The following is a 20,056-nucleotide window of genomic DNA, read 5'->3' on the forward strand; positions in this document are numbered from 1 at the left end:
AGCAAGGAATGAACTCATGTCAGTGATGCATACAGACCTCAGTGCAGAATCTTCCTCTGAAATGTCCTCTGCATCTGCCCAAGCATCGTCAGAACCCCCTGAAAAGGAGGCATTAAGAAACTTGTGTAAAGCAACACAATCTCCAATTCTACAGACATTCATGTGCCTGAATATGTTATGGATTGGCAGCCTTCCTCCATGTTCCTCTCAGTAATTCTCCACATTTCCTCCTCCTGAAGGGCACGTTCTGTAAAGTAGCCCATCCTTCCCTTATCCTCACAAAAGACCTAAGCAGGTCAAACACGTGAGTGACAGCTAGAAGGACACTCATATTGGTGCTGCACAGTTCTTTGCCAAACCAAGCTCCAGAGCCCATATTACAGACACCCAAGGCTCTCCTGAGGAATTCTCCCATACACCCAGTACCCTGAATCCTTTGGGCTGCCTTACTTGCCTACTGTGCTACTATTCCTGTAATTCACTCTTCAGCTTCAAGTTCTTCTGCGACTTCCTCTTGCTTTATGCGTACAGCACTCTGCCCTGTGATATGGCGGTTGGAAACACACACCAGATTTCAGAGTTTGCCCTATCACGACAGGCCTGCCACAAGCAGGTCCATGACAGAGTTCTGTGCCTGCTCTTCCAACCAGGCTGGTCTCATGCCCTGTTTCCCAGCACCGAGAAGCCTAATCAGGCAGCCAGTGACACACGGCTTCTCACTTACCTGAGAAGATGTAGTTGTAACCAGTGCGCCCATAGAGCTCTCCCCAGCCAGCCAGCGTTGCTGATCTGCAAATATGCTGGAGGAAGATTTCATTGTTAATCACGTGCACTCCAAGAGCTTCCCCCACACCCAGTCTTTGGTCCACGTGCTGTCACATCCCACTGCCATCGCTGGTACCCACAGATCTGCCTCTCAGCAGTCTCCTCTGCAGCCCTGACCCAGATCAAATTCCCCATACACACAACACTCCCAAGTTTCTTTATCTGTAGCTTGGTTCTCTACCATCATTTCCATCTCCACTTTTCAGTGAACTAACACAGACAATTCCTGCTAAAATGAGCAACATCTATGCTCTGTTAACACACTCCTTGAACTTTACCTTCCACACTCCTGTTGGTAAGATTGCAGCTGGTCCCACTACCACCCCAGGCAGTTCGCTCCTGCTGGAAAAGGTCAGCAGGTTCAGCCCACGATGGCTTCAGCAAAGCCAGATTAATGTTGTCACAGGTATGACTTAGCTATTCATACAGAGTTCCTAAATTTAACTAAGAAAACTGAATTAAACTGCTTACATTCTAAACAAGGCTACTCCTACAGGGCTTCAGAACACTTTAAATAATCCACATAAAAACAAATCTGATTTCACTTCCTTACAGATCCCCTTGCAGGCAAGCCCACACATTCATAAGACCGTTTATGCAATCTTGCCTCCCCAGGGAACATAAAAGAGGAACTTCTCTTCAGGGATAAAAGTTATTCAATGGCAGCTCGCTGCTGGAAAGAGGAAGGGGCAGGAAGAGACAACAGCTGTCTTTCCCCTCTCAAAGGCCAAATAACTTTGGTCCTTCGGAAGGAACACACATAGAAAAAACATCAGATCCCTGGTGCAGTGCTCATGGCAGGGTGGGGTATGACAGCCTCAAGTCCCCACATATGATTTATGCAGCCTAGACAGCAAATACTGCTTACCGCTAGAGACTGCCTGCCTGTAGCTAAGATTAGATTTTTACAGCGTTAGGAAAGGTGACAACCGGCTGAAGATGTGGCTGCACAGTTCAAACGGCAAGGAGAAAGGTCATTTTCTAAGTTAAGACAGGTAACCCACGAAGCTTTACCTTTCCCTTGTACAGAATGACCGGGCAGACAAATCGTCCTCTACACCTCGCCATCTTACTTCGGTTGATGAGGTCCTGCAGTTTGCCAACCTGCACGGTGCTCTCAAACCTATCAGACAGAGATGCAGATCAGTACACAGAGGTCCTCCCATTTATTCACCGATGAAGCAGCTGCAGACCCCCCTGGGCAGTGATCCCCATCCCTTTGACTTAAAAGGCAGCTCTGAACTTAGCAAGCAAGAGGTGGTTTCTCTAAGAACGGTCTGCCCCGCTGGGCAACACAACTGAATTTTGCAAGCAAAAAATAAACAAAAGGGAGAATCAGAGTCTGAACACTCAGTGAACTGCAGTAGTTGTGGTCACCTGAGCACGTGCACTGCAGGGTGATTAGACAGCGGGCTATAAACCAGCCAGCGGGTTGCGCAGGGCAGTTGGGTTAACGTCAGCTGCAACTGAACCACTAGATTCTATTTGTTTTTTTTTCCTGGTTAAAGTAAAACAGAAACGTGTTCTGAGTTGGAGACATATTTTGGAAGCAAGTTTAAATTGTGATCATTTTTTCCAAGTATCGGTTTAAATTTGATAGGAATTCAAGCTGCCCTTTGAGTGACGCAGACCTTGCGGAGGTACGGTCAATGCAGGGGGAACTAGAGTTTCCACAAGGAATTGGAGAAGCATCCAGACTGACATTACAGAAACCAGATGAAGTCCGGTGACACAGAACTGTGTGATCGTGCACTTGGAGAAGAGGAACAAGAATTTCCAGTTAGCCCTGCACAGCAGCAGAGCTCAGCAGATGAACTCACTGACCTGCGGTTGCCTTTAAGTTATCAATACAGCAAGCCTTACCAAAGGGACAACAACCACTGTGGGAAACTCGCCATGGGATAGAGAAGAATCAGCACTGCTGTGCAGAGCAGATGTTGGGTGAGATAAGCACCTGATTCCAGCCATCTGCAGCCACGAGGTGCACATGTGTGCAGTGAGGCACAGCAAACTCACAGGGATGGCCAGGGACAGTGTTGCAACAGAACTGCTGTGCACCGAGTGACTGAGCAAATGGAGGTGAAAAGAGGGCACAACAGTATGCACATTTGGGTGAGTAAAAGAACTCAGCAATGGAGAAGAACCCAAAGGTGACTCACTCAAATAAATAAGAAATTAAAATGAAGTTTCTAGGCTTTAGAACCAGCATGAGTGTAAAGCAATCTACCTGCAGCAGGCATTCGGGCAAGGATTAGAAAAAATGAACTACTGGTAACATGGAAATCGATCCATTCATAGGAGACAACATAAAATACTGCTGGGGGAAGCAAGGAGGCAGCAAGCAAAACCTTGCAGCCCTACAATTTTATAAGAACTTAACTCCCAGAATTCACAGTAGAGGCTTAGGATTTCTCACATGTTTCCCTACATATAAAGGCTTCTTCCAGCTCCAACAAGTGCTAACATTTTCTGGAACGTAAAGAGTATGAAGCCAAACTCATCTTTAAACAGCACGGACGGGAGAGTGCTAAATGCCAGCGCAGCACACTGTACAGTGTGAGCTCGTGTGCAGGCAACAGGAGCACGTGCCCACTCAGCACAGCTGAACTGCTTGCTGCTGGCACTGCAGGCAGACAGGAGCTGCTTCCCTCCTAGCACGCCCTCCTCAGAGAGCACGGAGTAACACAGCGCAGGAACAGCCGGTGCGCAGCTGGAGGTGGCTTCACGTGTCATTCACAATCCCTACCTATTTGGAACCTTGGAGAGGTTCTGATGTACAGATCTGCTTTTTTGGGGTTGTATTTAAGTGAATGAACACAATATCTTGTGTTCTGCTCCGGCTGTCTTTGTTTCCTTGGTAAAAGGAATACAGAGGGAAAACAGAACTTCATTACGGTGTTAACAACTCGATAGAAGCTCTTCTAAATCTAAATAAAAATGGGATTCAGCAAAAATCCAATGCTTGGAGCTCAGACCAGCCAAGAGGCTTCAGCTCCCTGCACACTAACTGCATCTGCCGGGAGAGGCAGAGCAGCAGCAAGGAGTGCCAGCAGGACAGGGACAGAGGGACAGCAGGTGGGACACTGCAGGGAGGGGAAAGATCTGTCCTGAAGAACAGCTGCAATGCTCCTACAGGGCCAAGGGAAAAGCTGCACAGGTAGGAGTAGTATCAACTTTGGAAATGTTGGCTGACTTCAACAGCCATGTTGAAGAACATCACTACGGCTTCCTGGGGCTACATGAAGAAAAAGGTGGAAGGAATGTAATGAATCTGAACTCACAACTCCTGGGATTTTCAGGTATTGCTGCCTCAGAAGGTGGTTTTCTAGAGGATACCAGTGGGCAACCTCGTCTCTGTGTTACCTCTGTGGTAATTCTCACCCTCCAAATCAGACCTTCAAGCTTGTGTTTCTTTTTTAAATGCAAAGGAAACATTTACCATGAGCAAGCAACTGTTTTGGTAACAGTGTATCTATACAAGGCCGAAGCAGAGCTGTTTCTCAATGGCTAGCCACAGGAGTACTGGAACTTCAGTGTTTCTTCACAGTGTTAGAGCCATTGTTTGGAGTGAAGACAAACATGTGAACTGGCAGGGAAGCCAAAGATGCGGCCTGTGCCTGATCTCTGGAAGTTGTCAGTAAGCACAGGCACAAAGAACAGCACAGGAAGCAAAAAACTGAGCACATCTCAATGCTTTCCAAGCCTTTGCAGTGCCTGTCCACTCCTGCTGGGGGGGGGGGGAATTAAAGATCCCCGAGCACAGAGCAGGTGCTTCTGGCTGTTAGACGCCCTCTGCTACTTCCTACAGCTGACTGAGCAGCACTGCACCAGAGGGCATTACCGCTATGGTGGTTGGTAGCAAAACAATACAAGCCATATTCCTCCGATGCTTTCACTACCTCCTCCACCAGCCCAGATCTCAGCTCGGTTAGCCAAGCAAGACCCTTTCAACCCCCAGCTGCCTGAACAGAATCAGAAACCGGCCTGGGTTTAAAACAGCCCTTTTCTGCCAGGTCAGTTCCCCACGTGGCTTCATAAACAGCTGCACCAGCACAACTCGTGGGGCAGCAGAGTTTGCACAGCCTAGAATTGCTTCCAAAAAATGTGGCTTTCTCAGAGGTGTGAAGTGTCTCGCACACTTCAAGGAGATCTTACCAGCTGAACAAGAACATTACAAAGGTGAAAGGCAGCCCCAGACACTAGGTCCTAGAGGGATTGTTCCATTCACTGGAAGAGGTTTCTTGCGTTCTGTAACACAAGAAGTGCAACGTTCTCTATATTGCTAACATTTGTTCGGTATTTCATCATTGCTGCGTAGAATATCATGATGCAACTAAAAACTGCGTTTGTGGAAGTTATTTAGCAGCTCTTACAGAGGTTATTGCCCAGAGACCAGAAGGAAAGGCATGATGAAGGGCAGTCTATTCCCGTGACTTCTTGGAAAAATAAGTCTAGGCTTGAAAGTAATCAGTACTTTAAGTGTTAGTGGCCACTCCCAGCTTGCAAAGCCACAGAAGAAAACAGGAGAACACTTTTGTTTTGTAAAACTGACAGAAAAATTAAATCTCCTTCATCCTTGCACGGACAGAAAAAAAAAACAGAAGCAGCTGCTTTCTCTCCCCTAACGATGCTGCTAATTGCACCTATAACTTCAGATTTCAGTTTCCCCTCTTCTCTGCAGCCTACAACAAGGGGTTTAACCTTTTCCAATCCAGTCCAACCTCTAAACAGAAACTCCCAGCTGACATCAGCAGTGGCTGCTCCTGAGCCCCCCTCCAGCACCTACTGGTTTTGTTCAGCAGCCAGCACAGCTCAAAGCACATCACTACCACTGTACATTGAACACATCTTGTCATGATTGGAGTTAAAACTGCAAAACTGTGTTTTGCGGGAAGAGATTAAAACATAAACCAAGAGGCTGTTGTTACAGCCACAGGGAGCAGATATTGGTCAGCCTGCAATAGAAGCAGTTCTGAGCCGGTGGGTCAAAGTCCAGAAACGCGCCGGCTAACTTAACTTGGACTGTGCCAAGCTGCCATCAGGCGTCTCCCATCAGGTCAGTGAACAAGAGCGCCCTCGGATCCGTGCTGTGAGCACCCACCTGCCGAGACAGCCTCGCTCTGCTCAGCCCCTATGGGGGTTTCTCAGCCGAGCTGCTTTTCAGACTACGAGTCCTCCAACTCCAGCCCTCCGAGACGCAACACGCTGCCGGCTCCTTACACGGCTGGGAACAGCGAAACACCACCCCGCCAGGAGCGAGCGGAGCGCCCAGAGCCGCGGGGCTAAAGGCAGCGAGCACGGAGAGCGGCGAAGCACGCGAAGCGACCGACGGGGCGGCTATAATTAGCCACGGCCCCGAAGAGTCCGGGAGGCGGCCCCGGGAGCTCGTCGGGGCGCACGGCGGAGCGGGGCGGGGGTCGGGGCCTTACGGGTCGCGGCCGGCGGCGTTGTCGCGCTCCAGCAGGACGATGTGGCGCGGGTAGTGCGCGCAGACCTCGCCGTGTGCGTTGGAGATGACGCTGTAGCGGTAGTCGCGGCCGAAGAGCTCCAGGCAGCGTCGCTCGATCCGCTCCACCTGCGCGCAGCCACCGCTCAGCGCCCGCCGCTCAGGCACCGGGCGCCGAGTTCCCCCCCCGCCCCCCGTCGCCCCTCACCTTGGCGGCAGCGGCACCCCCGCCATCCTTGGCGCGGTACTGGGCGCGGGAGAACTCCAGCAGCAGCTCGGCCAGGCCGCGGTCCCCGGAGCCCGCCGGGGGGCAGCCGCGGGCCGCCGCCATCCCCGCGCCGCTCACCGCCGCCGCCCCATGGCGCCCCTTCCGCCCGCCGCCACTTCCGCCCGCCCCGCGGCGCTTGCCCGCCAATCAGCGCGGGGCGCGCGACACGCCTCTTCCGGCGCGGCGCCGTCCGTCATCACCGTGCGACGCGGGCGCGGGTCCGGTCCGCCACGGTGCGGGTACGGCCCGTCGGCAACGGGAAGCTGCCGGATAAGCGCGGGCGTGGCGAGCCCCGGGCGGCTCCGAACCCGCTGCTCGGCCCCGCGGCCACCCGCTCCCCCCCGTTGTCCCGGTCAGGCACAAGCACATCAGCACACGAGCTGGGCGCCGCCCCTCGCAGTTCGGTCCCCCTCCCCTCGGCGGGCGGTCAGCGCGGCCGCTCCTGTCCCCCGCGGCCGATCCGTTCCGAAGCTTCCCGAACCGCTCCGAACGGTTCCGAGGCGCGCGGGGCGGGGCGGGGCGGGGCCGAGCGCCCTTCCGAGCGCGGCCGAAGCCGGGCCGGGCGGAGCCGAAGCTCGTCTCGGAGTCCCGCTGCCGGGGGCGCGCGGCGGGTCGGGCTGGGCCGGGCTCCGCAGTGGCGGGGCGCGCGCGCGCGGCGGCGTCGGGGGCGCGCGCGCGCGCGGGGCGCAGAGGCGGCAGCCAAGATGGCGGCGCGGGTGGCGCAGGGGCCGGCAGCCCTCGGGCTCCTTTAGGCCGCGGGGTGGTGGCCGGCGCCGGGCGGGGCGGCCCGATCCGGCAGGATGCTGCCGTCGCAGGAGGCCTCCAAGCTGTACCATGACAACTACGTGCGGAACTCGCGGGCCATCGGCGTGCTGTGGGCCATCTTCACCATCTGCTTCGCCATCATCAACGTGGTGGTGTTCATCCAGCCCTACTGGGTGGGAGACAGCGTCAACACGCCCAAACCCGGCTACTTCGGGCTGTTCCACTACTGCGTGGGCAGCGGGCTGGCGGGCCGCGAGCTGGCGTGCCGCGGCTCCTTCACCGACTTCAGCACCATCCCGTCGGGCGCCTTCCAGGCGGCGGCCTTCTTCGTGCTGCTGTCCATGGTGCTGACGCTGGGCTGCATCACCTGCTTCGCGCTCTTCTTCTTCTGCAACACCGCCACCGTCTACAAGATCTGCGCCTGGATGCAGCTGCTGGCAGGTGGGGGGCGGGGGGGTCTGGGGGGCGGGGAGGTGTCGGGACGCCGGCAGCAGAGCTAGGGGGGCAACTAGATGCCGGGTGCTGGCGTAGGGGTTGTCAGGGTGCTGGCAGCGGAGCTAAGGGGTCCTCCAGGCACCGGTGCCAGAGATTGAATGAGGCACTGGGCACTGGTGTAGGGGTTGGCACTAGAGTTAGGGGTTCTCCTAGACGCTGGGTGCTGGTGCTTGTGCTTCGTGGGATAGTGGGTGCTGGTGGTGGGGCTTACCAATGCGCTGCCCCGTACGCACACTGGTGCTGGGGATTCTTTGGATACAGATTGCTGGGGTTTGGAGTGCTTCGGATACTGGGTGCTGGAGGTTCTTCAGGTGATGGGTGATGGGACTGGGGACATGGTATCAGGGCATTGACACCTGTGTTAGAGGCTTCCCCGTGCACTGGGTGCTGGCATGAGGGGTGACCAAGGCACTGGCATCAAAGCTAGGGGGTCTCCTGGGCACTGGTGTTGGGGTTTCTTTGGATACTGAGTGCCTGGACTTCTGCAGGCACTGAGTGTTGGGAATGCTTTGGATACTAGATGTTGGTGTTGAGGGCCATCAGTGTACTGACACACCAATGCTGGGGGCTTCCCTAAGTGTTAGGGAATGGCTTTCGAGACCATCCTGTGCAGTGAATGCCTGTGCCAGGACTTCTTTGGATTCTAGGAGCTGGGGCTGGGGTTCTCCATGCATTGAGTGCTGGTGTTTGGAGTGCTTTGGGTACTTGGTGCTAGATGCTAGGGCTTCCCTGGGCACTGGGTGCTGATGTTTGGGGTTATCACGGTGCTGACACCACAGGTAGCTTGTCCTCCAGGCACTGGGTGCTGGCATTGAGGGTTATTAATACACTACACCAGCGCTGGATACTGCCCCAAATGCTAGGGGCTGGCACTGTGCATTGCCTCATGTGGTGCATGCTAGTGCCAGAGCTGCTTTAGGTACTGGGGCTTCTGCACGCACTGGGTATTTGTGTTTGGAGTATTTTGGATACTGGGTGCTAGCTGCTGGCAGTAGGATCTCTACCAGACAGTGGAGCTAGGGACTGACTTGTCTGCTGGGGGCTGCCCTAGATGCTCGTACCTTCAGGGCTCCCTGGAACACTGGGCAGCAGCAGACGGGGCTTCTCAGAACCCCAGCACTGTGCATGGGATGCAGACAGTGGCACAGGTGCTGGGCTGTGGCTGTGGGTATGCAGGGCTGCATACCCAGCACAAGGGGTGGGAGAGAAGGTGTTGAAAAAGATGCTGTCCTGTCCCTTGCCTCAGCATCATGAAGTAGTTGGAAACGCTGACTTTTCCCTTTCCATAAAGAGACTTTGAGTACGGCTCTGCCCACAGAGGGATATTGCATTTACCTCGATTTGGATTGGATGTAAGGAAAAGTTTTTTACAGTGTGGTGAGGCTCTGGCATGGGCTGCCCAGAGAGTTGTGGGTGCCCCGTTCCTAGAGACAGCCAAGGTCAGGCTGGATGGGCTCCGAGCACCTGATGGAGCTGTGGGTATCCCTGTGCATTGCAGGGGGGTTGGACCAGATGGCCTTTAAGGGTACCTTCCATCTCAAAGGATTCTAAGGTTCCCCCTAAAAGCGGCCCTGTTCATAGGTCCTCCTTAGCTCCTTCCACACAAAAGGAACTCCATAAATGAAGCTCAATACCACCCCATGCACAGAACCCAAACTTTTCCCAGAAGGGTCAGGACATTGACAAGGACCCCCTGAGCTCTCCTGGAGTCTCACTCCTTTTAGGACAGACCGCAAGAAGTGATGCTGAGCTCCCCCAGGGATGGAACCCTGCACCTCTTCTTCCTCTCTCCACTTTTCCCACATCTGGAACACCATTACCATACTGCCTGCTGCACACTAAGTGAGCATGTCCAGACCCAGGGCTTGCACCAGCAGAACCCGGTGCTGTCTGCCTTTCCAATAGAAGACCCCCAGTGTGACCCCCTCTAGGAGAGGGCCCTGTGGAGTCTGTCCTCATGCTGGGAGCTCACAGCTGGCCCAGCTTGTGGAGCTCCTGACCTCTCCTCCCCCAGTGCTACTTGGCCTGGAGCTGCCTTGGCTTACCGGGAAATTCCTTCATCTTTAATTTTCTCTGTCCCGAAGATTTACTGGTTTAAGTCAAGCTCAGAGCCCAAATCCTGCCGATCATCAGCAGCTTAATCAAGGGGCTCTGCATGCCCGGCTGCTGTGAGGCAATGGGCACGACCCTGAAGGCAGCCTGGGATGTGGGCAGGGGGATGCAGAAGCAGCAGCGAGGCCCCTGGTTTCACAACAGATGTGTAAATGGAGGGGATGGGATGGCCAAGTGCAGGCACAGGGCTGGTGCGGGAGTGTGTGTCTCCTCTGAGATGGGACAGCAGGGATGGGGGGCTGGAGTTCAGCATCTCGTCCAGAGAAAAAAAGTGTTTAAATCTTCAGTGTCCAATTAGTGGACAGCAATCAGGGGAAGGTTTAATTAGAGCCTCAAAGAAAGCCCCAGCTCAAAAGCCGCTGCCCCCCTAGGAGTAAACCGAATCTAATTAAGAGGAAAGACTGCTTTAGCGCAAATAGAAACGCAGCCATCTGCCCTGCTCAAAATCCCAGCAACGCAAAACTGGAGATTTTACTAAATCCTTCTGTTACAAAACCCAGAACGTGCCTTCAACGTGGGGACGTCACCGGCGTCCTGGTGGGACGGGCACACAAGGAGCACCGTGCCCACTGTGTCCCCACGTGCCACACACTTGGGTGCCAGGGGAGGGCACAGAGCTGTCAGCCACAGCAGGGTATGGGACTGAGAAGCCTTTGCCCCCCAATTGCTTCCCCAGAGGCTTCCCCTCTCTCTTCTCCCCCAGCCCATCCGGCAGCAGGGATAGCACAGAGATGGCACAGCCTTCATCAGGGCTCCAAAACCTTCCCCCACAGAAGCTGCTCCATGGGCAGTGCTGAGCACGTGGGCACCTCTCGCTCCCCGCAGCCCTGTGCTGTGCCCCCAGACAAAGCAGCTGTCAGCTCCGCTTCGTGCCGATGTGTAGCCCTATTCTCGAGCCCGCTGCTCTGTGGCTCAGCCCGCGGAGCGCAGCGCCGTGAGGCACTCCTGCCTGTGCCACCACTCGCTTCCATTGATTGCCGTGGGATTGCTATTTTTAGGACAGCGCTGTGCACTCGCTCTCCTTCTGCTATCCATCCCTGGCAAGAAGCAGCCACCTCAGCCCCCAGCGTCCCCACTGTCCATGCTGGGGCTCCCCAGTGTGGCGGTGAGGCCAGGCAGAGCCACTGGGGCTGTTGTGGGAGGTGGTGCCGTGGCTGCCGTGTGCCGGAGGCGGTGTTATTTATGGCTGCAGGGAGTCCCCGGGTGTGGGTGCATGTGACGGGCAGCGGATGAACCTGGGGTGGTGCAGAGCCCAGCCTGGGTTTAAGGAGCCCCCTGGGGCGCAGCCCGTTGCTGTTTCTCCCACCATTACCTCACACCTTCCGCTCCTCGGTCTCTTGGTGCTCATCCCTGAACCAAAGCGGGGGAGTCCTCTGCTTTGTGCCGACTCTGGGGACAGCCCCGCGATGTCCAAACATGCTGAGGGTGCCTCCCGCGGTGTCCTCCTGCCCACGGCCATTCTGTGCCTGCAGCCTGAGTCACAGAGCTGAATTCCCCTCAGTTCATTCATTTTGCTGAGATATCAAAGCCCATTGAGTTTGACAGGATCCTGATAACGGAGCACAGTGGAGCACAAAACCACGCTGTAGCTGCAAAGAAGGCTGAGCATCACCAATTCCCCTGGTTCAGAGCATCCCCTGAGCACACATGCCCTGCAGACAGCTGGGGTTGGCGGGGAGAGGGGGAACAAGAGGCAATGAGAATTACCTGTAGGTCTCTGAGCACCTGTGCGCGCAGGGCGGGCAGCAGAACCCCCTCCTCATCCCCCTCTGTTTGCGTTTCCCAGCACATTGCTGCCGGCGTTTGGGAAAGGTTGGGCTCACAGCGCGTGCAAAGGTTCTTCAGGGACACAGGGTGGGCTGGGGACGAGCGGGGAGAGGGAATCGCTTGTGACAGGGGATGCGTTGTGCTGCTGGGAGCACACAAGATGGTTGCTGCGTCCCTGCCTTTACCCAGCGAGCTCTCAGCACAGCGGGATGCCGGACGTGCCCCGCTTCCCACAGCGTCTCTTGCTGACTTTGCGAGGTCCTGGGACGCAGAGCCCCGTCTCGCTGCTCCCTCACCCTCCGCTCTCTCCTTCCCAGCTCTCTGCCTGGTGCTGGGCTGCATGATCTTCCCCGACGGCTGGGATGCGGAGACCATCCGGGACATGTGCGGGGAGAAGACGGGGAAGTACTCCCTGGGCGACTGCTCCGTGCGCTGGGCTTACATCCTGGCCATCATCGGCATCCTCAACGCCCTCATCCTCTCCTTCCTGGCCTTCGTCCTCGGCAACCGGCAGAACGACCTGCTGCACGAGGAGCTCAAGACAGAGAGCAAAGGTGGGCGCCGCTCTACCGGGTGGGAACACCGCGGGGTGGTGGTGGGAACCTCGTGCTGCACTATGGATAGGAGGGTCCCACCGAGCCTCTGGGGCCGTCAAAACTTGAGGCAAACCCAGGCGGCGACCGGGCTGGGGCAGGAGGGTGCGGGCAGCCGAGCCCCTGAGCAGCGGCACCGCAGCGCTGACGTTTTCTCGTTGTGTTTTGACAGATTTTGTCGGCACCGCGGTAAGTCCTGGCTTTCAGCATCCCGTCCCTTACTCCTGCGTGGCGTGTCTGGGTGCGACCGTGCTGGGTGGCCCCACGTGGATGGGGAGTAAGCGGGGGCGGCAGGTTTGAGGCATGCACGTGCATGGCACAAATGACCGCAGCCACCCGATCCCACCCCCCGGGCGCCCGTACCCAACGCGCTGTGCTCTCCCCGCAGAGGATATAAGGCCGAGCACCCGCAGCAGGACCTCATCCCGCGGCCGGCAGCCTGGGCTCTTCAGCTCCCTCCCTGTCCTGCCTTTCGTCTGCTGCCGGCGGCCACGCAGCGCTCCGGTCCCCACCTCCCGCACCGGGGCCGTGCCGGCCGCCCGCCGCGCCCACGTCCACACCGACACCGCCATCCCACGCACCTCACCGGTCCCGCACCTCCGCCGCCGTCGAGGGAGGACGCCCCAAAGCCGCTTCATCCGGGAACGGCAGTTTTGTTTCAAGGAAAAAAAAAAAAAAGAAAAACAAGTTTTTAAACAGATTTCTACATCCCCAGGACTCCGGACCCGCCACCTCCCACCTCCCAGCGCTCCCCGTGACGCCCTGCGCTGGCTGCTCCGGGCCCCAGCACCCTCCCCGTTCCCATTTTGTACAGCTTCGTGATCCTGTCTCCATGGCCGGGGAGCCCTGTGGCTGGGAAGGGGCCCGCCCGTACTTTTACGTGTAAATTAATATTCTCTAAACAGGGTAAAGTGACTCGAGCCCTCTCGCCCCTCCTCCCTTCCCCTCATTCCCCCCCACGCCCGGCAGCGCAGCCCCAGGACCGCGTGCTTTCCAGTGCTGCCGGAGCCGCAGGCTGCCGCTCGCTCCATCCTGAGAGTGGGGACCGCAAAGGCCTCGCTGCCGCCGGCTGCCGCTCCGCCCGACTCCCAGCACCGCTGAATGTAAGCCCCGGTAAGTGGGAGCAGCTGGAAATAACAACAAATCCCGGGCGGGTGCAGGAGGAAACCCCTTCGTCCGGCCCCAGCCGCCGCCAAACCTCCCCATCCCCATACGGTGCTTTATCTCCACTGGTGACAGCGAGGCAAGGCTCTCCCCGCCACGCGGTCGCCCACCCGTGGCTCGGCCCGCGCCGCTGTCCCAGCCCAGACACGTGCCCGGCTGCGCCTCACCGGCACGCGGCCGCGCGGAGCCGAGGACTCGGTCCCAGGCACAGGCAGCCGAAGCCCGGCCGCGGCTCTGCTGGCCAGACCGGCGCGTGGGCTTCCCCAGGTGCCCGCCGCAGCCCTCACGATGCAATAAAGTCCTCAGCACCGGCCGCGTCTCAGTGCCAGTAGCCGGGGGCTGTTGGCAGGGGGACCCGGCTGCGGGGTGGGGGGGGGAGGTGGTGTCTGGGGTGGCTCTGGGAGGGGCGAGGACGAGAACGGGAGAGGAGCCGCCGGAGGGAACGCGGAGCTGGGCCATCACCGCGGGGATGAGGCGATGAAGGGCCGTGCGGGACCCGCTGCCGGGGCTGGCGGAGCCGGTAAGTCGCGCCCTGAGGCCCCGCGGGGCGGCAGCGAGGGACGGAGCCCAGCCGGGACACCGAGCGGCAGCACGGGGAGCCCAGGACGTCGCCGGGATCGGCGCTTACCCCGCCAACAGCTGCCGTCCGCCGTCGCCCCGCGGCCCATCAGCGAGCGCCGCCGCTGGGTGAATTGGAAAATCAACCAAGCAAATCAGTGGAGAAAGGAATCCAGTAGCTGTAATATATCTGTATTTTAGTACAAAGTTTGATACGGTGTTTCACAAAACCTTATTGAAAAATATAATTCAAACCAGACGAGCTCTGAGCCCCGTGCTGTGCTGGGGAGCGGGACGGGCAACGGCTGCGACACCGGGCGGGGGTCGGGGTCAGCCGCCGGGTGTAAAGCAGGACTTGCTGCTGCCTGGGGGGCGCAGACACCGACTCGGCTGAAGGACCTGCCCCGATGGCTGCAGAGCCGCCACAAACGCTGGAGGCACCTCACGCTTCCCAGTCAAAGTGTGGCTGCACTCCAGGCCCAGCTCGGGATCCCTAAGGAAAAGGGAAGCGATGGTAAAACGGGGCACCAGCACAACATGGATAACGGCACGCTGCTCTAAAGCACCAAACGCGGCCCTAGAACGGGCCCTGAAGGAGGTCATGCTGGGAGCATCCTCCACCAGCAGCTTCCTCCCCAAAAGTGGGAGGCAGGAACCTCTGGGAGCTGCCCTTACCTCAATGGCTGGGGCTCCCCAGCGCAGCACCTGAGTGCTTGAAATACAGGCAGATCATAAGGCTGGGAAGGAGCAGAGCCGCATCGTACAGCCGCTCCTGCAGCAGGGCAGGCGGGGGGGGGACAGCACGGCGCAGCCATTCAGGGCGGTGGGATTCCAGAAACACTGCTTTTCGAGTTAAGTATTTTTATTATCAAAATTATTACATCTCTTGTGAAAGTTCAAATGTTACAGCACGGTGTAAAAACTCCACTAGAGTAAGAAGCTACAGCCCCCCACCTTTCCAAGAGCTTTCCAGGGTCCCTCCCTCCTGCCCCGCTATTGACCAGAGGTGCTGGTGTCCGGGCACGGAGCTCCCCCGGCCCCATCCTGCCGCCCTGCAGGGCAGAGCCCGCCTGCCCCGTGCTGCTCCTCATGTGGAAGGGGAGGCTGCACACCCAGGGCTAAGCCGAGCGAAGTTTACACCTAATTTTATACAGTATACAGACACCCGACTGCAGGGTGACAAGTTCCATCCCGACATGCTCACAGCCAGACAGTGTGAGAAAAGTGAACTCTTTGATTCCGTAGTTTCAAAGTCTTTTCCTCCCCCCCCCCTTCCCCCGGGTTGAACGAACGCCTGATTTCGGTTGTGAATTAAGAGAGACCTGTAACAGTCCTAAAAAATAGAGAGGAAGGAAGCAGACTGTGCATCTGAAAAGACAGGGGAGACAGACTCACAGCATCATGTTATCCGAGAGAAAGGAGAAGCTCCACTGCAGCACCAGGGATGACACCTGTCGTATATTAGCTAACCTACTATGGTTATAACTGAATATAAAATTAGATAAATAAAAACACGCCCGATATTACAGTAAACAAGTGAGAAAGAAGCTGGCAATCTTATGGAATTGAGCAGACAGCACAACTGTGCTCGGGCTGGCTCTGCCCCGCTCGGCAGACAGGTGGGAGGGACACCCCACGTGCCATCCCCACACGCGGGTCCCCCTGGCACATCACAGCCCCGACCCAGCACCGTGACCCTCCCGGCAGCTGCTCAGCCCTCTGCCAGCCCCCAGCACACCACAGCACCGCCACTGCGTGGCTCCGTGGGGTCCCTGACCCCAGCACGTCTGCCCTGCAGGTCAGACTCTCCCCCCCCCCCCCACTGCTCCCCGCTCACAGACCTGCTCCCCACGCGGTGATCGCACCGTGGGACGGCACATCCAGCTCCCCTGCAGCAATGGGCACACGAGGTCCCACACGAGGTCCCACTCCCTGCCGCTCGTTCACATTGGTGGAGACTCGTCTTGGAAATGCTCTGACTGCGGCAGCCGCGGCCCGGCCCGAGGCAGCAGTGTGCACTCATCTGCTTGTGACTGGAATGATCGTAACGGATTAAAGCCCTCCCCAGAACGCGCTGAGAACCTGACCTATAAAGAGAGCTTTGGGATCGGAGTTAAACTTCCCCAATGATTTCTTTAAACTGCATTTTGTATCAAAAAAAGATGTCCGTGCTGCATGAGTGACCACGGGCACGGACAAGAGACAGAGGCTGCACCACAGTCATTGCACTTGAACCACTTGCTTTTTTTTTTTTCTATTTTTTTTTTTCCTTTTGCAATGTACTCACACATCAGGGAACAGCTTTGCTACAGTCTCTGCCTCAGAGAAATCTGCTTTCTTCTGCAAGGCCAGAGGCCAATACTGCTCACAAATCTCACCCGTGCATTCAGACCTCAGCCTCTGACCACCCCCCCCGGCACCCAGCATCGAGTGCGACCTCCCAACACCGGCCCAGGAGCCACTTCCAGAGGTAACTGGAAGGAGCTGAGGGCAGTTTTGTTCCTCCTGGAGTCCGAGCAGCCCTAGGAAAGTCCCGTTTGAGTCTTTACTCCAGAACCTTGAAGCTGCTGCAGTCTGTACTGATGGACGCTGCTGCCCCCTCGGTGCGGGTAGTGTTGTGCACTGGAAATCACCGCCCCTCGGGAGCCCTGGTAGAGAACTGACTGCCCAGAGCTCGGTAAGCTGATAGTCCGCAAGTCTGACTGTAGTGACCTGGAGCTTTGGGGAGCTGAGGTGGAGCTGGACGCTCCTGTGCAGGGCTGAGAGCCAGACTCTGAGGAAAGAGAGTCCACAGCCATTTGCTGTGCTGGGCTGGCAGCAGCTGGGCAGCTCTTCTTCAGGAGGCTGCTGCTGGCACTGCCAGAGTGCTGCTGGCTGCTGTAATACCCCGAATTCCCTGCAAACAGGGCAGAGGAGTCTGTGGAGACCAAGTGGGCAGGGCTGGAGTACGAGGAAGAGGAGAGGGATGTTTCCGAGGAACCGTGGGAGAGGCTGTGTCCTGTCCTCTGTGCTGCCGCTCGGTAGCTGTAGCCAGGAGAAGGAGTTAGGTGTCCTCGGTAGGGGGAGGAGCTCTGCTGGAGGAGGGTCTGTGACTCTGCCTGGGGACTGTCAGACTGCAGGAGCTGAATGTGTCGGTAGGAAAAAAAAGACATCAGACACAATTCCCTATTTCCTACTTCATCATACTCTTGTTGCTTAGTACATCAGGACTGGGAATAACTAACAGCTCGACACAGTTTCCTTCCCGCTAATGCCGTCTAAAGCTTTACTTCTAACGGGCAGATAACCAATGGCAGAATTTACCTGGTAGCTGTATCGAGAAGGACTGTAAACTGCTGGTCCTTTGTGGGCTTCTGGAGTGTCTCCTCCTGCTGTATCTGCAAGGCACAGCACAGGCAACGTGTTACATTTCACCCCTGGACTGAGGTCACCACAGTTCCCTCTCAAGTGACACCTGCATGCTGCAGCTGTCTTGTTCTGCCTCCATCTACAGCTGAGACGAGAGTGGCTCCTCCAGTCATTGGCCTTTTGGAAGCTGAAGAATCCTAACAGAAGGCAGTTGTAAACATTCATGTGACTCACAACAGCCACACACATTATGAACTGCTGTTTCCCTTATACCAACTCTGGTTTAGTGCAAAGCTCACTTGCCTTGGCCCAGCCTATCTGAATGGCTGCACCAGTGACAGCACGCAGACAGCATATGCTCCTGGGGTTTCCAGAAGGACACAAGAGGCAGAAGCCGGTTTCTAAGGACTCAGCAGTTCCCCACTCAGTTTTGGCCATAGGAATTCTCACTGGCTTCGGTTACAACTGGGGAAATAAAGCTACTCCTTCCTAGATGGGCTGTCAGCAGGCTCCTGCTGCTGGTTCTTCTCAAAGGCAGATCCAGGTGCTGACCAAGACTGAAGTCTCACACTGCCAAGGCTGACTGTACCTCTGCTGCCATGCTGGGGAACATGCTTTACAAGTCAGTGTGCTGCTCCAAGCCAGCTTACTCTTAGATCTCAGCAAATGCTGACCAAGATGGTGAAAAGGTGCACCTGCTGAGGGGGTAACAGCAGCACAGTACACACTGATACCTCATAGCTATGGGAGAGAGAAAACTGAAAAAGGTTTTTTTTAGCAGAGCAAGCCCTTCCAATGCCATGATCTTAGACGGCAGGTGAGTTTTTTGTCCCAGCAAATAACCGAACCTCAACTGAGATAAGGCAAGAAGTACGTTCAAGCAAGTGACCCAGTCACTGTGACATGCGTGTTCTTCTGTAGCCACTGCTACAACCACGGGATTAAGCAAGTGATCGTGCTTTGTTTAGGAGAGAGAGAAACCGGTGGGACTGGAAGATTTCACATCAGATTTATGATGTTGCAGTCTGATGAGATGGAGCTGTTTATCCGCAGCATCTCAGGGACTCTCAGCAGCAGCGTTTGAAACGCCGTGGTGAAATAGTGTCGGTATTAGTTTCAAATTTACATGACAGATGTCTCTCAGTCCTGAGACAGGACACGCTGCATTACCCTGCTCTGTATGTCTGCCAGGCAGGTCTGGCTTTGTACCAGATGCCCTGGCATGAGCATCAGTGCCAGCAGTGCCCATGGCTTTGTTGCGGTTGTTGTCCTGTGCTACATCATGGTTGCTGGCATAGCCGAACAGGAACCTGGATGGAATTGTCCTCTCTGCTGCTGAGGCTCAGACATCTTTCCTCTGGGCACAAGACCTGCACAGAGGCTGATACAAGAAGCTTCCACCATGTATCCTGTGCCACCTTCCATTTCCTGAAAGCACATCCAAAGCACTGAGTAGCTGTTTGCTGCGGGTGACATTCTGAGTACCGCACTGCAGAAAGGCAAAGATTGCAGTCAAGGCATGTTTTGTTAAGCAGTCTTGCACAGAAGAGACTAACTATTCAAGCCAGGAGATCAGAAATTGAATCAGAAGAATTCTAAAGATTTCAAGAAGAAACTGTTTCTTAAAAGGCCAGTTACACAAACGGTGCTGCAGATATTAGGCACAGTGTTTGCGCACAAAATAATCCTTGGGGAGTGAAGGCTACATGGAGAGTCTAAATTACAAAAGGTGAACAAACTGCAAACTTTCCCGAATCCGCTTTATGCCATCTTAACAACACAAAGGCAGCACTTCCCTCCACGATTTCTCAATACCTGCATGAGGAGGAAGGACACAAAGCAGGAGCGAGAAGTGCTTCTTTTCCACTTCCATTGGAATGAGAAAGACACGAAAGAGAATTACAGTTGGGTCCCATTAAATCAGTGGCATTTTTGACAAGTTCTAAGAGAATCCCTTGAGACTACATAAAGAAAATGCACTGAGGGGAGATGCTCCAGAGAGATCCAGATCCCCACTACAGATCATCAGCAAGCTATAAGTATATCAGTGAGGGAGTCCTTAATAGTTCTCAACTGTGAAGAAGCAGAGATCAATAGCAGCACAGACTAAGTTATTTAAACGTGATAATCCATCATCATAAATCACAAGGGAGAGCAGGGTTCTGTTACATACTGGGCATGTTAGGAAAAACAGCAACCATATTCAACAGGGACTGTAAAATAAATAGAAGACGAATAACTCTGTATCACAGCTAAGAAATCGGGCAGTGACAAAGTGATCTGCCCACCCTACAGGAAGTCACAACTGACCTTTAATCCCAGCTGGATAACAGAGGGATGTAAGCTCAGCTCAAGTCACAAGCACTCACTGACCCTGTGTGCTACTCAGTGAGTGAGAACAGCCCACCAGTCACAGAAGGGAGGAACAGCAAGGCAGAACTGAGTTCATCTCAGTGAATAAGTGTATCTCACAAAACCAACAAGCATCACAACTCAAGGAATCAAGTAACTTCAAAACAGAGATGAGGTAAGGTGTGGAAGCTGTATTATATAGGAAGCTACATGGAATTATTTAAGAGCTATATTAGCTCCTACCACTGCCTGAAGCAAATGTGCATTTCAGTGAGTGATACATTTTTCTGGATGTTCAGCCAACTAGAATTATTAAGGGATACCACCCTCATATTCCCAGAACACAGGTGCAATTGAGGCAAT

General features: G+C 55.5%; 3 protein-coding genes across 9 annotated transcripts in view; 1 reads left to right on the forward strand and 2 right to left on the reverse strand.

Moving 5' to 3' along the window:
* The window catches only part of MTMR14 (myotubularin related protein 14), a 29,382-nt gene extending 22,739 nt beyond the window's left edge, over positions 1-6,643 (reverse strand). For 5 of the 6 annotated variants that reach the window (XR_011905138.1, XM_072347538.1, XM_072347537.1 and 2 more), the window contains exons 1-5: positions 6,480-6,643; positions 6,255-6,400; positions 1,840-1,948; positions 725-800; positions 38-98 (exon numbers count right to left, since the gene is read on the reverse strand). Coding sequence is in view for 5 of the 6 variants with exons in the window: in XM_072347538.1 (XP_072203639.1) it covers positions 38-98; positions 725-800; positions 1,840-1,948; positions 6,255-6,400; positions 6,480-6,602 (515 nt within the window). In the remaining variant the exon portion in view is untranslated. Of the gene's footprint in view, positions 1-37; positions 99-724; positions 801-1,839; positions 1,949-4,980; positions 5,074-6,254; positions 6,401-6,479 lie in introns of those variants that run through there. The other variant, XM_072347541.1, reaches the window with a different exon arrangement.
* A 576-nt stretch (positions 6,644-7,219) lies between these two features.
* On the forward strand, positions 7,220-14,255 carry LHFPL4 (LHFPL tetraspan subfamily member 4). 2 transcript variants are annotated; one of them, XR_011905139.1, is made up of 5 exons: positions 7,220-7,745; positions 11,996-12,232; positions 12,444-12,460; positions 12,660-13,177; positions 13,269-14,255. XR_011905139.1 is itself a non-coding variant. In XM_072347552.1 (4 exons), exons 1-4 carry the CDS (start codon positions 7,340-7,342, stop codon positions 12,666-12,668), a joined length of 669 nt encoding a protein of 222 aa, XP_072203653.1. In that variant the 5' UTR covers positions 7,220-7,339; the 3' UTR covers positions 12,669-14,255. The 2 variants fall into 2 exon arrangements, 1 of the variants encoding a protein (XP_072203653.1); XM_072347552.1 differs by having other exon boundaries at positions 12,660-14,255.
* A 593-nt stretch (positions 14,256-14,848) lies between these two features.
* The window catches only part of SETD5 (SET domain containing 5), a 60,801-nt gene continuing 55,593 nt past the window's right edge, over positions 14,849-20,056 (reverse strand). Inside the window, exons 23-24 of the mRNA XM_072347432.1 lie at positions 17,297-17,370; positions 14,849-17,115 (exon numbers count right to left, since the gene is read on the reverse strand). Of these exons, the coding sequence (XP_072203533.1) occupies positions 16,516-17,115; positions 17,297-17,370 (674 nt within the window). The 3' untranslated portion in view covers positions 14,849-16,515. The remainder of the gene's footprint in view (positions 17,116-17,296; positions 17,371-20,056) is intronic.

The sequence above is a fragment of the Excalfactoria chinensis genome, chromosome 12, assembly GCF_039878825.1.
Source record: "Excalfactoria chinensis isolate bCotChi1 chromosome 12, bCotChi1.hap2, whole genome shotgun sequence".
Lineage (NCBI taxonomy): Eukaryota > Metazoa > Chordata > Aves > Galliformes > Phasianidae > Excalfactoria > Excalfactoria chinensis.

Coding starts and splice junctions, on each gene's coding strand:
- LHFPL4 (XM_072347552.1), top strand. CDS start 7,340: ATGCTGCCGTCGCAGGAGGCCTCCAAGCTGTACCATGACAACTACGTG. Junction 7,746..11,995: donor CTGGATGCAGCTGCTGGCAG/GTGGGGGGCGGG, acceptor TCTCCTTCCCAG/CTCTCTGCCTGGTGCTGGGC.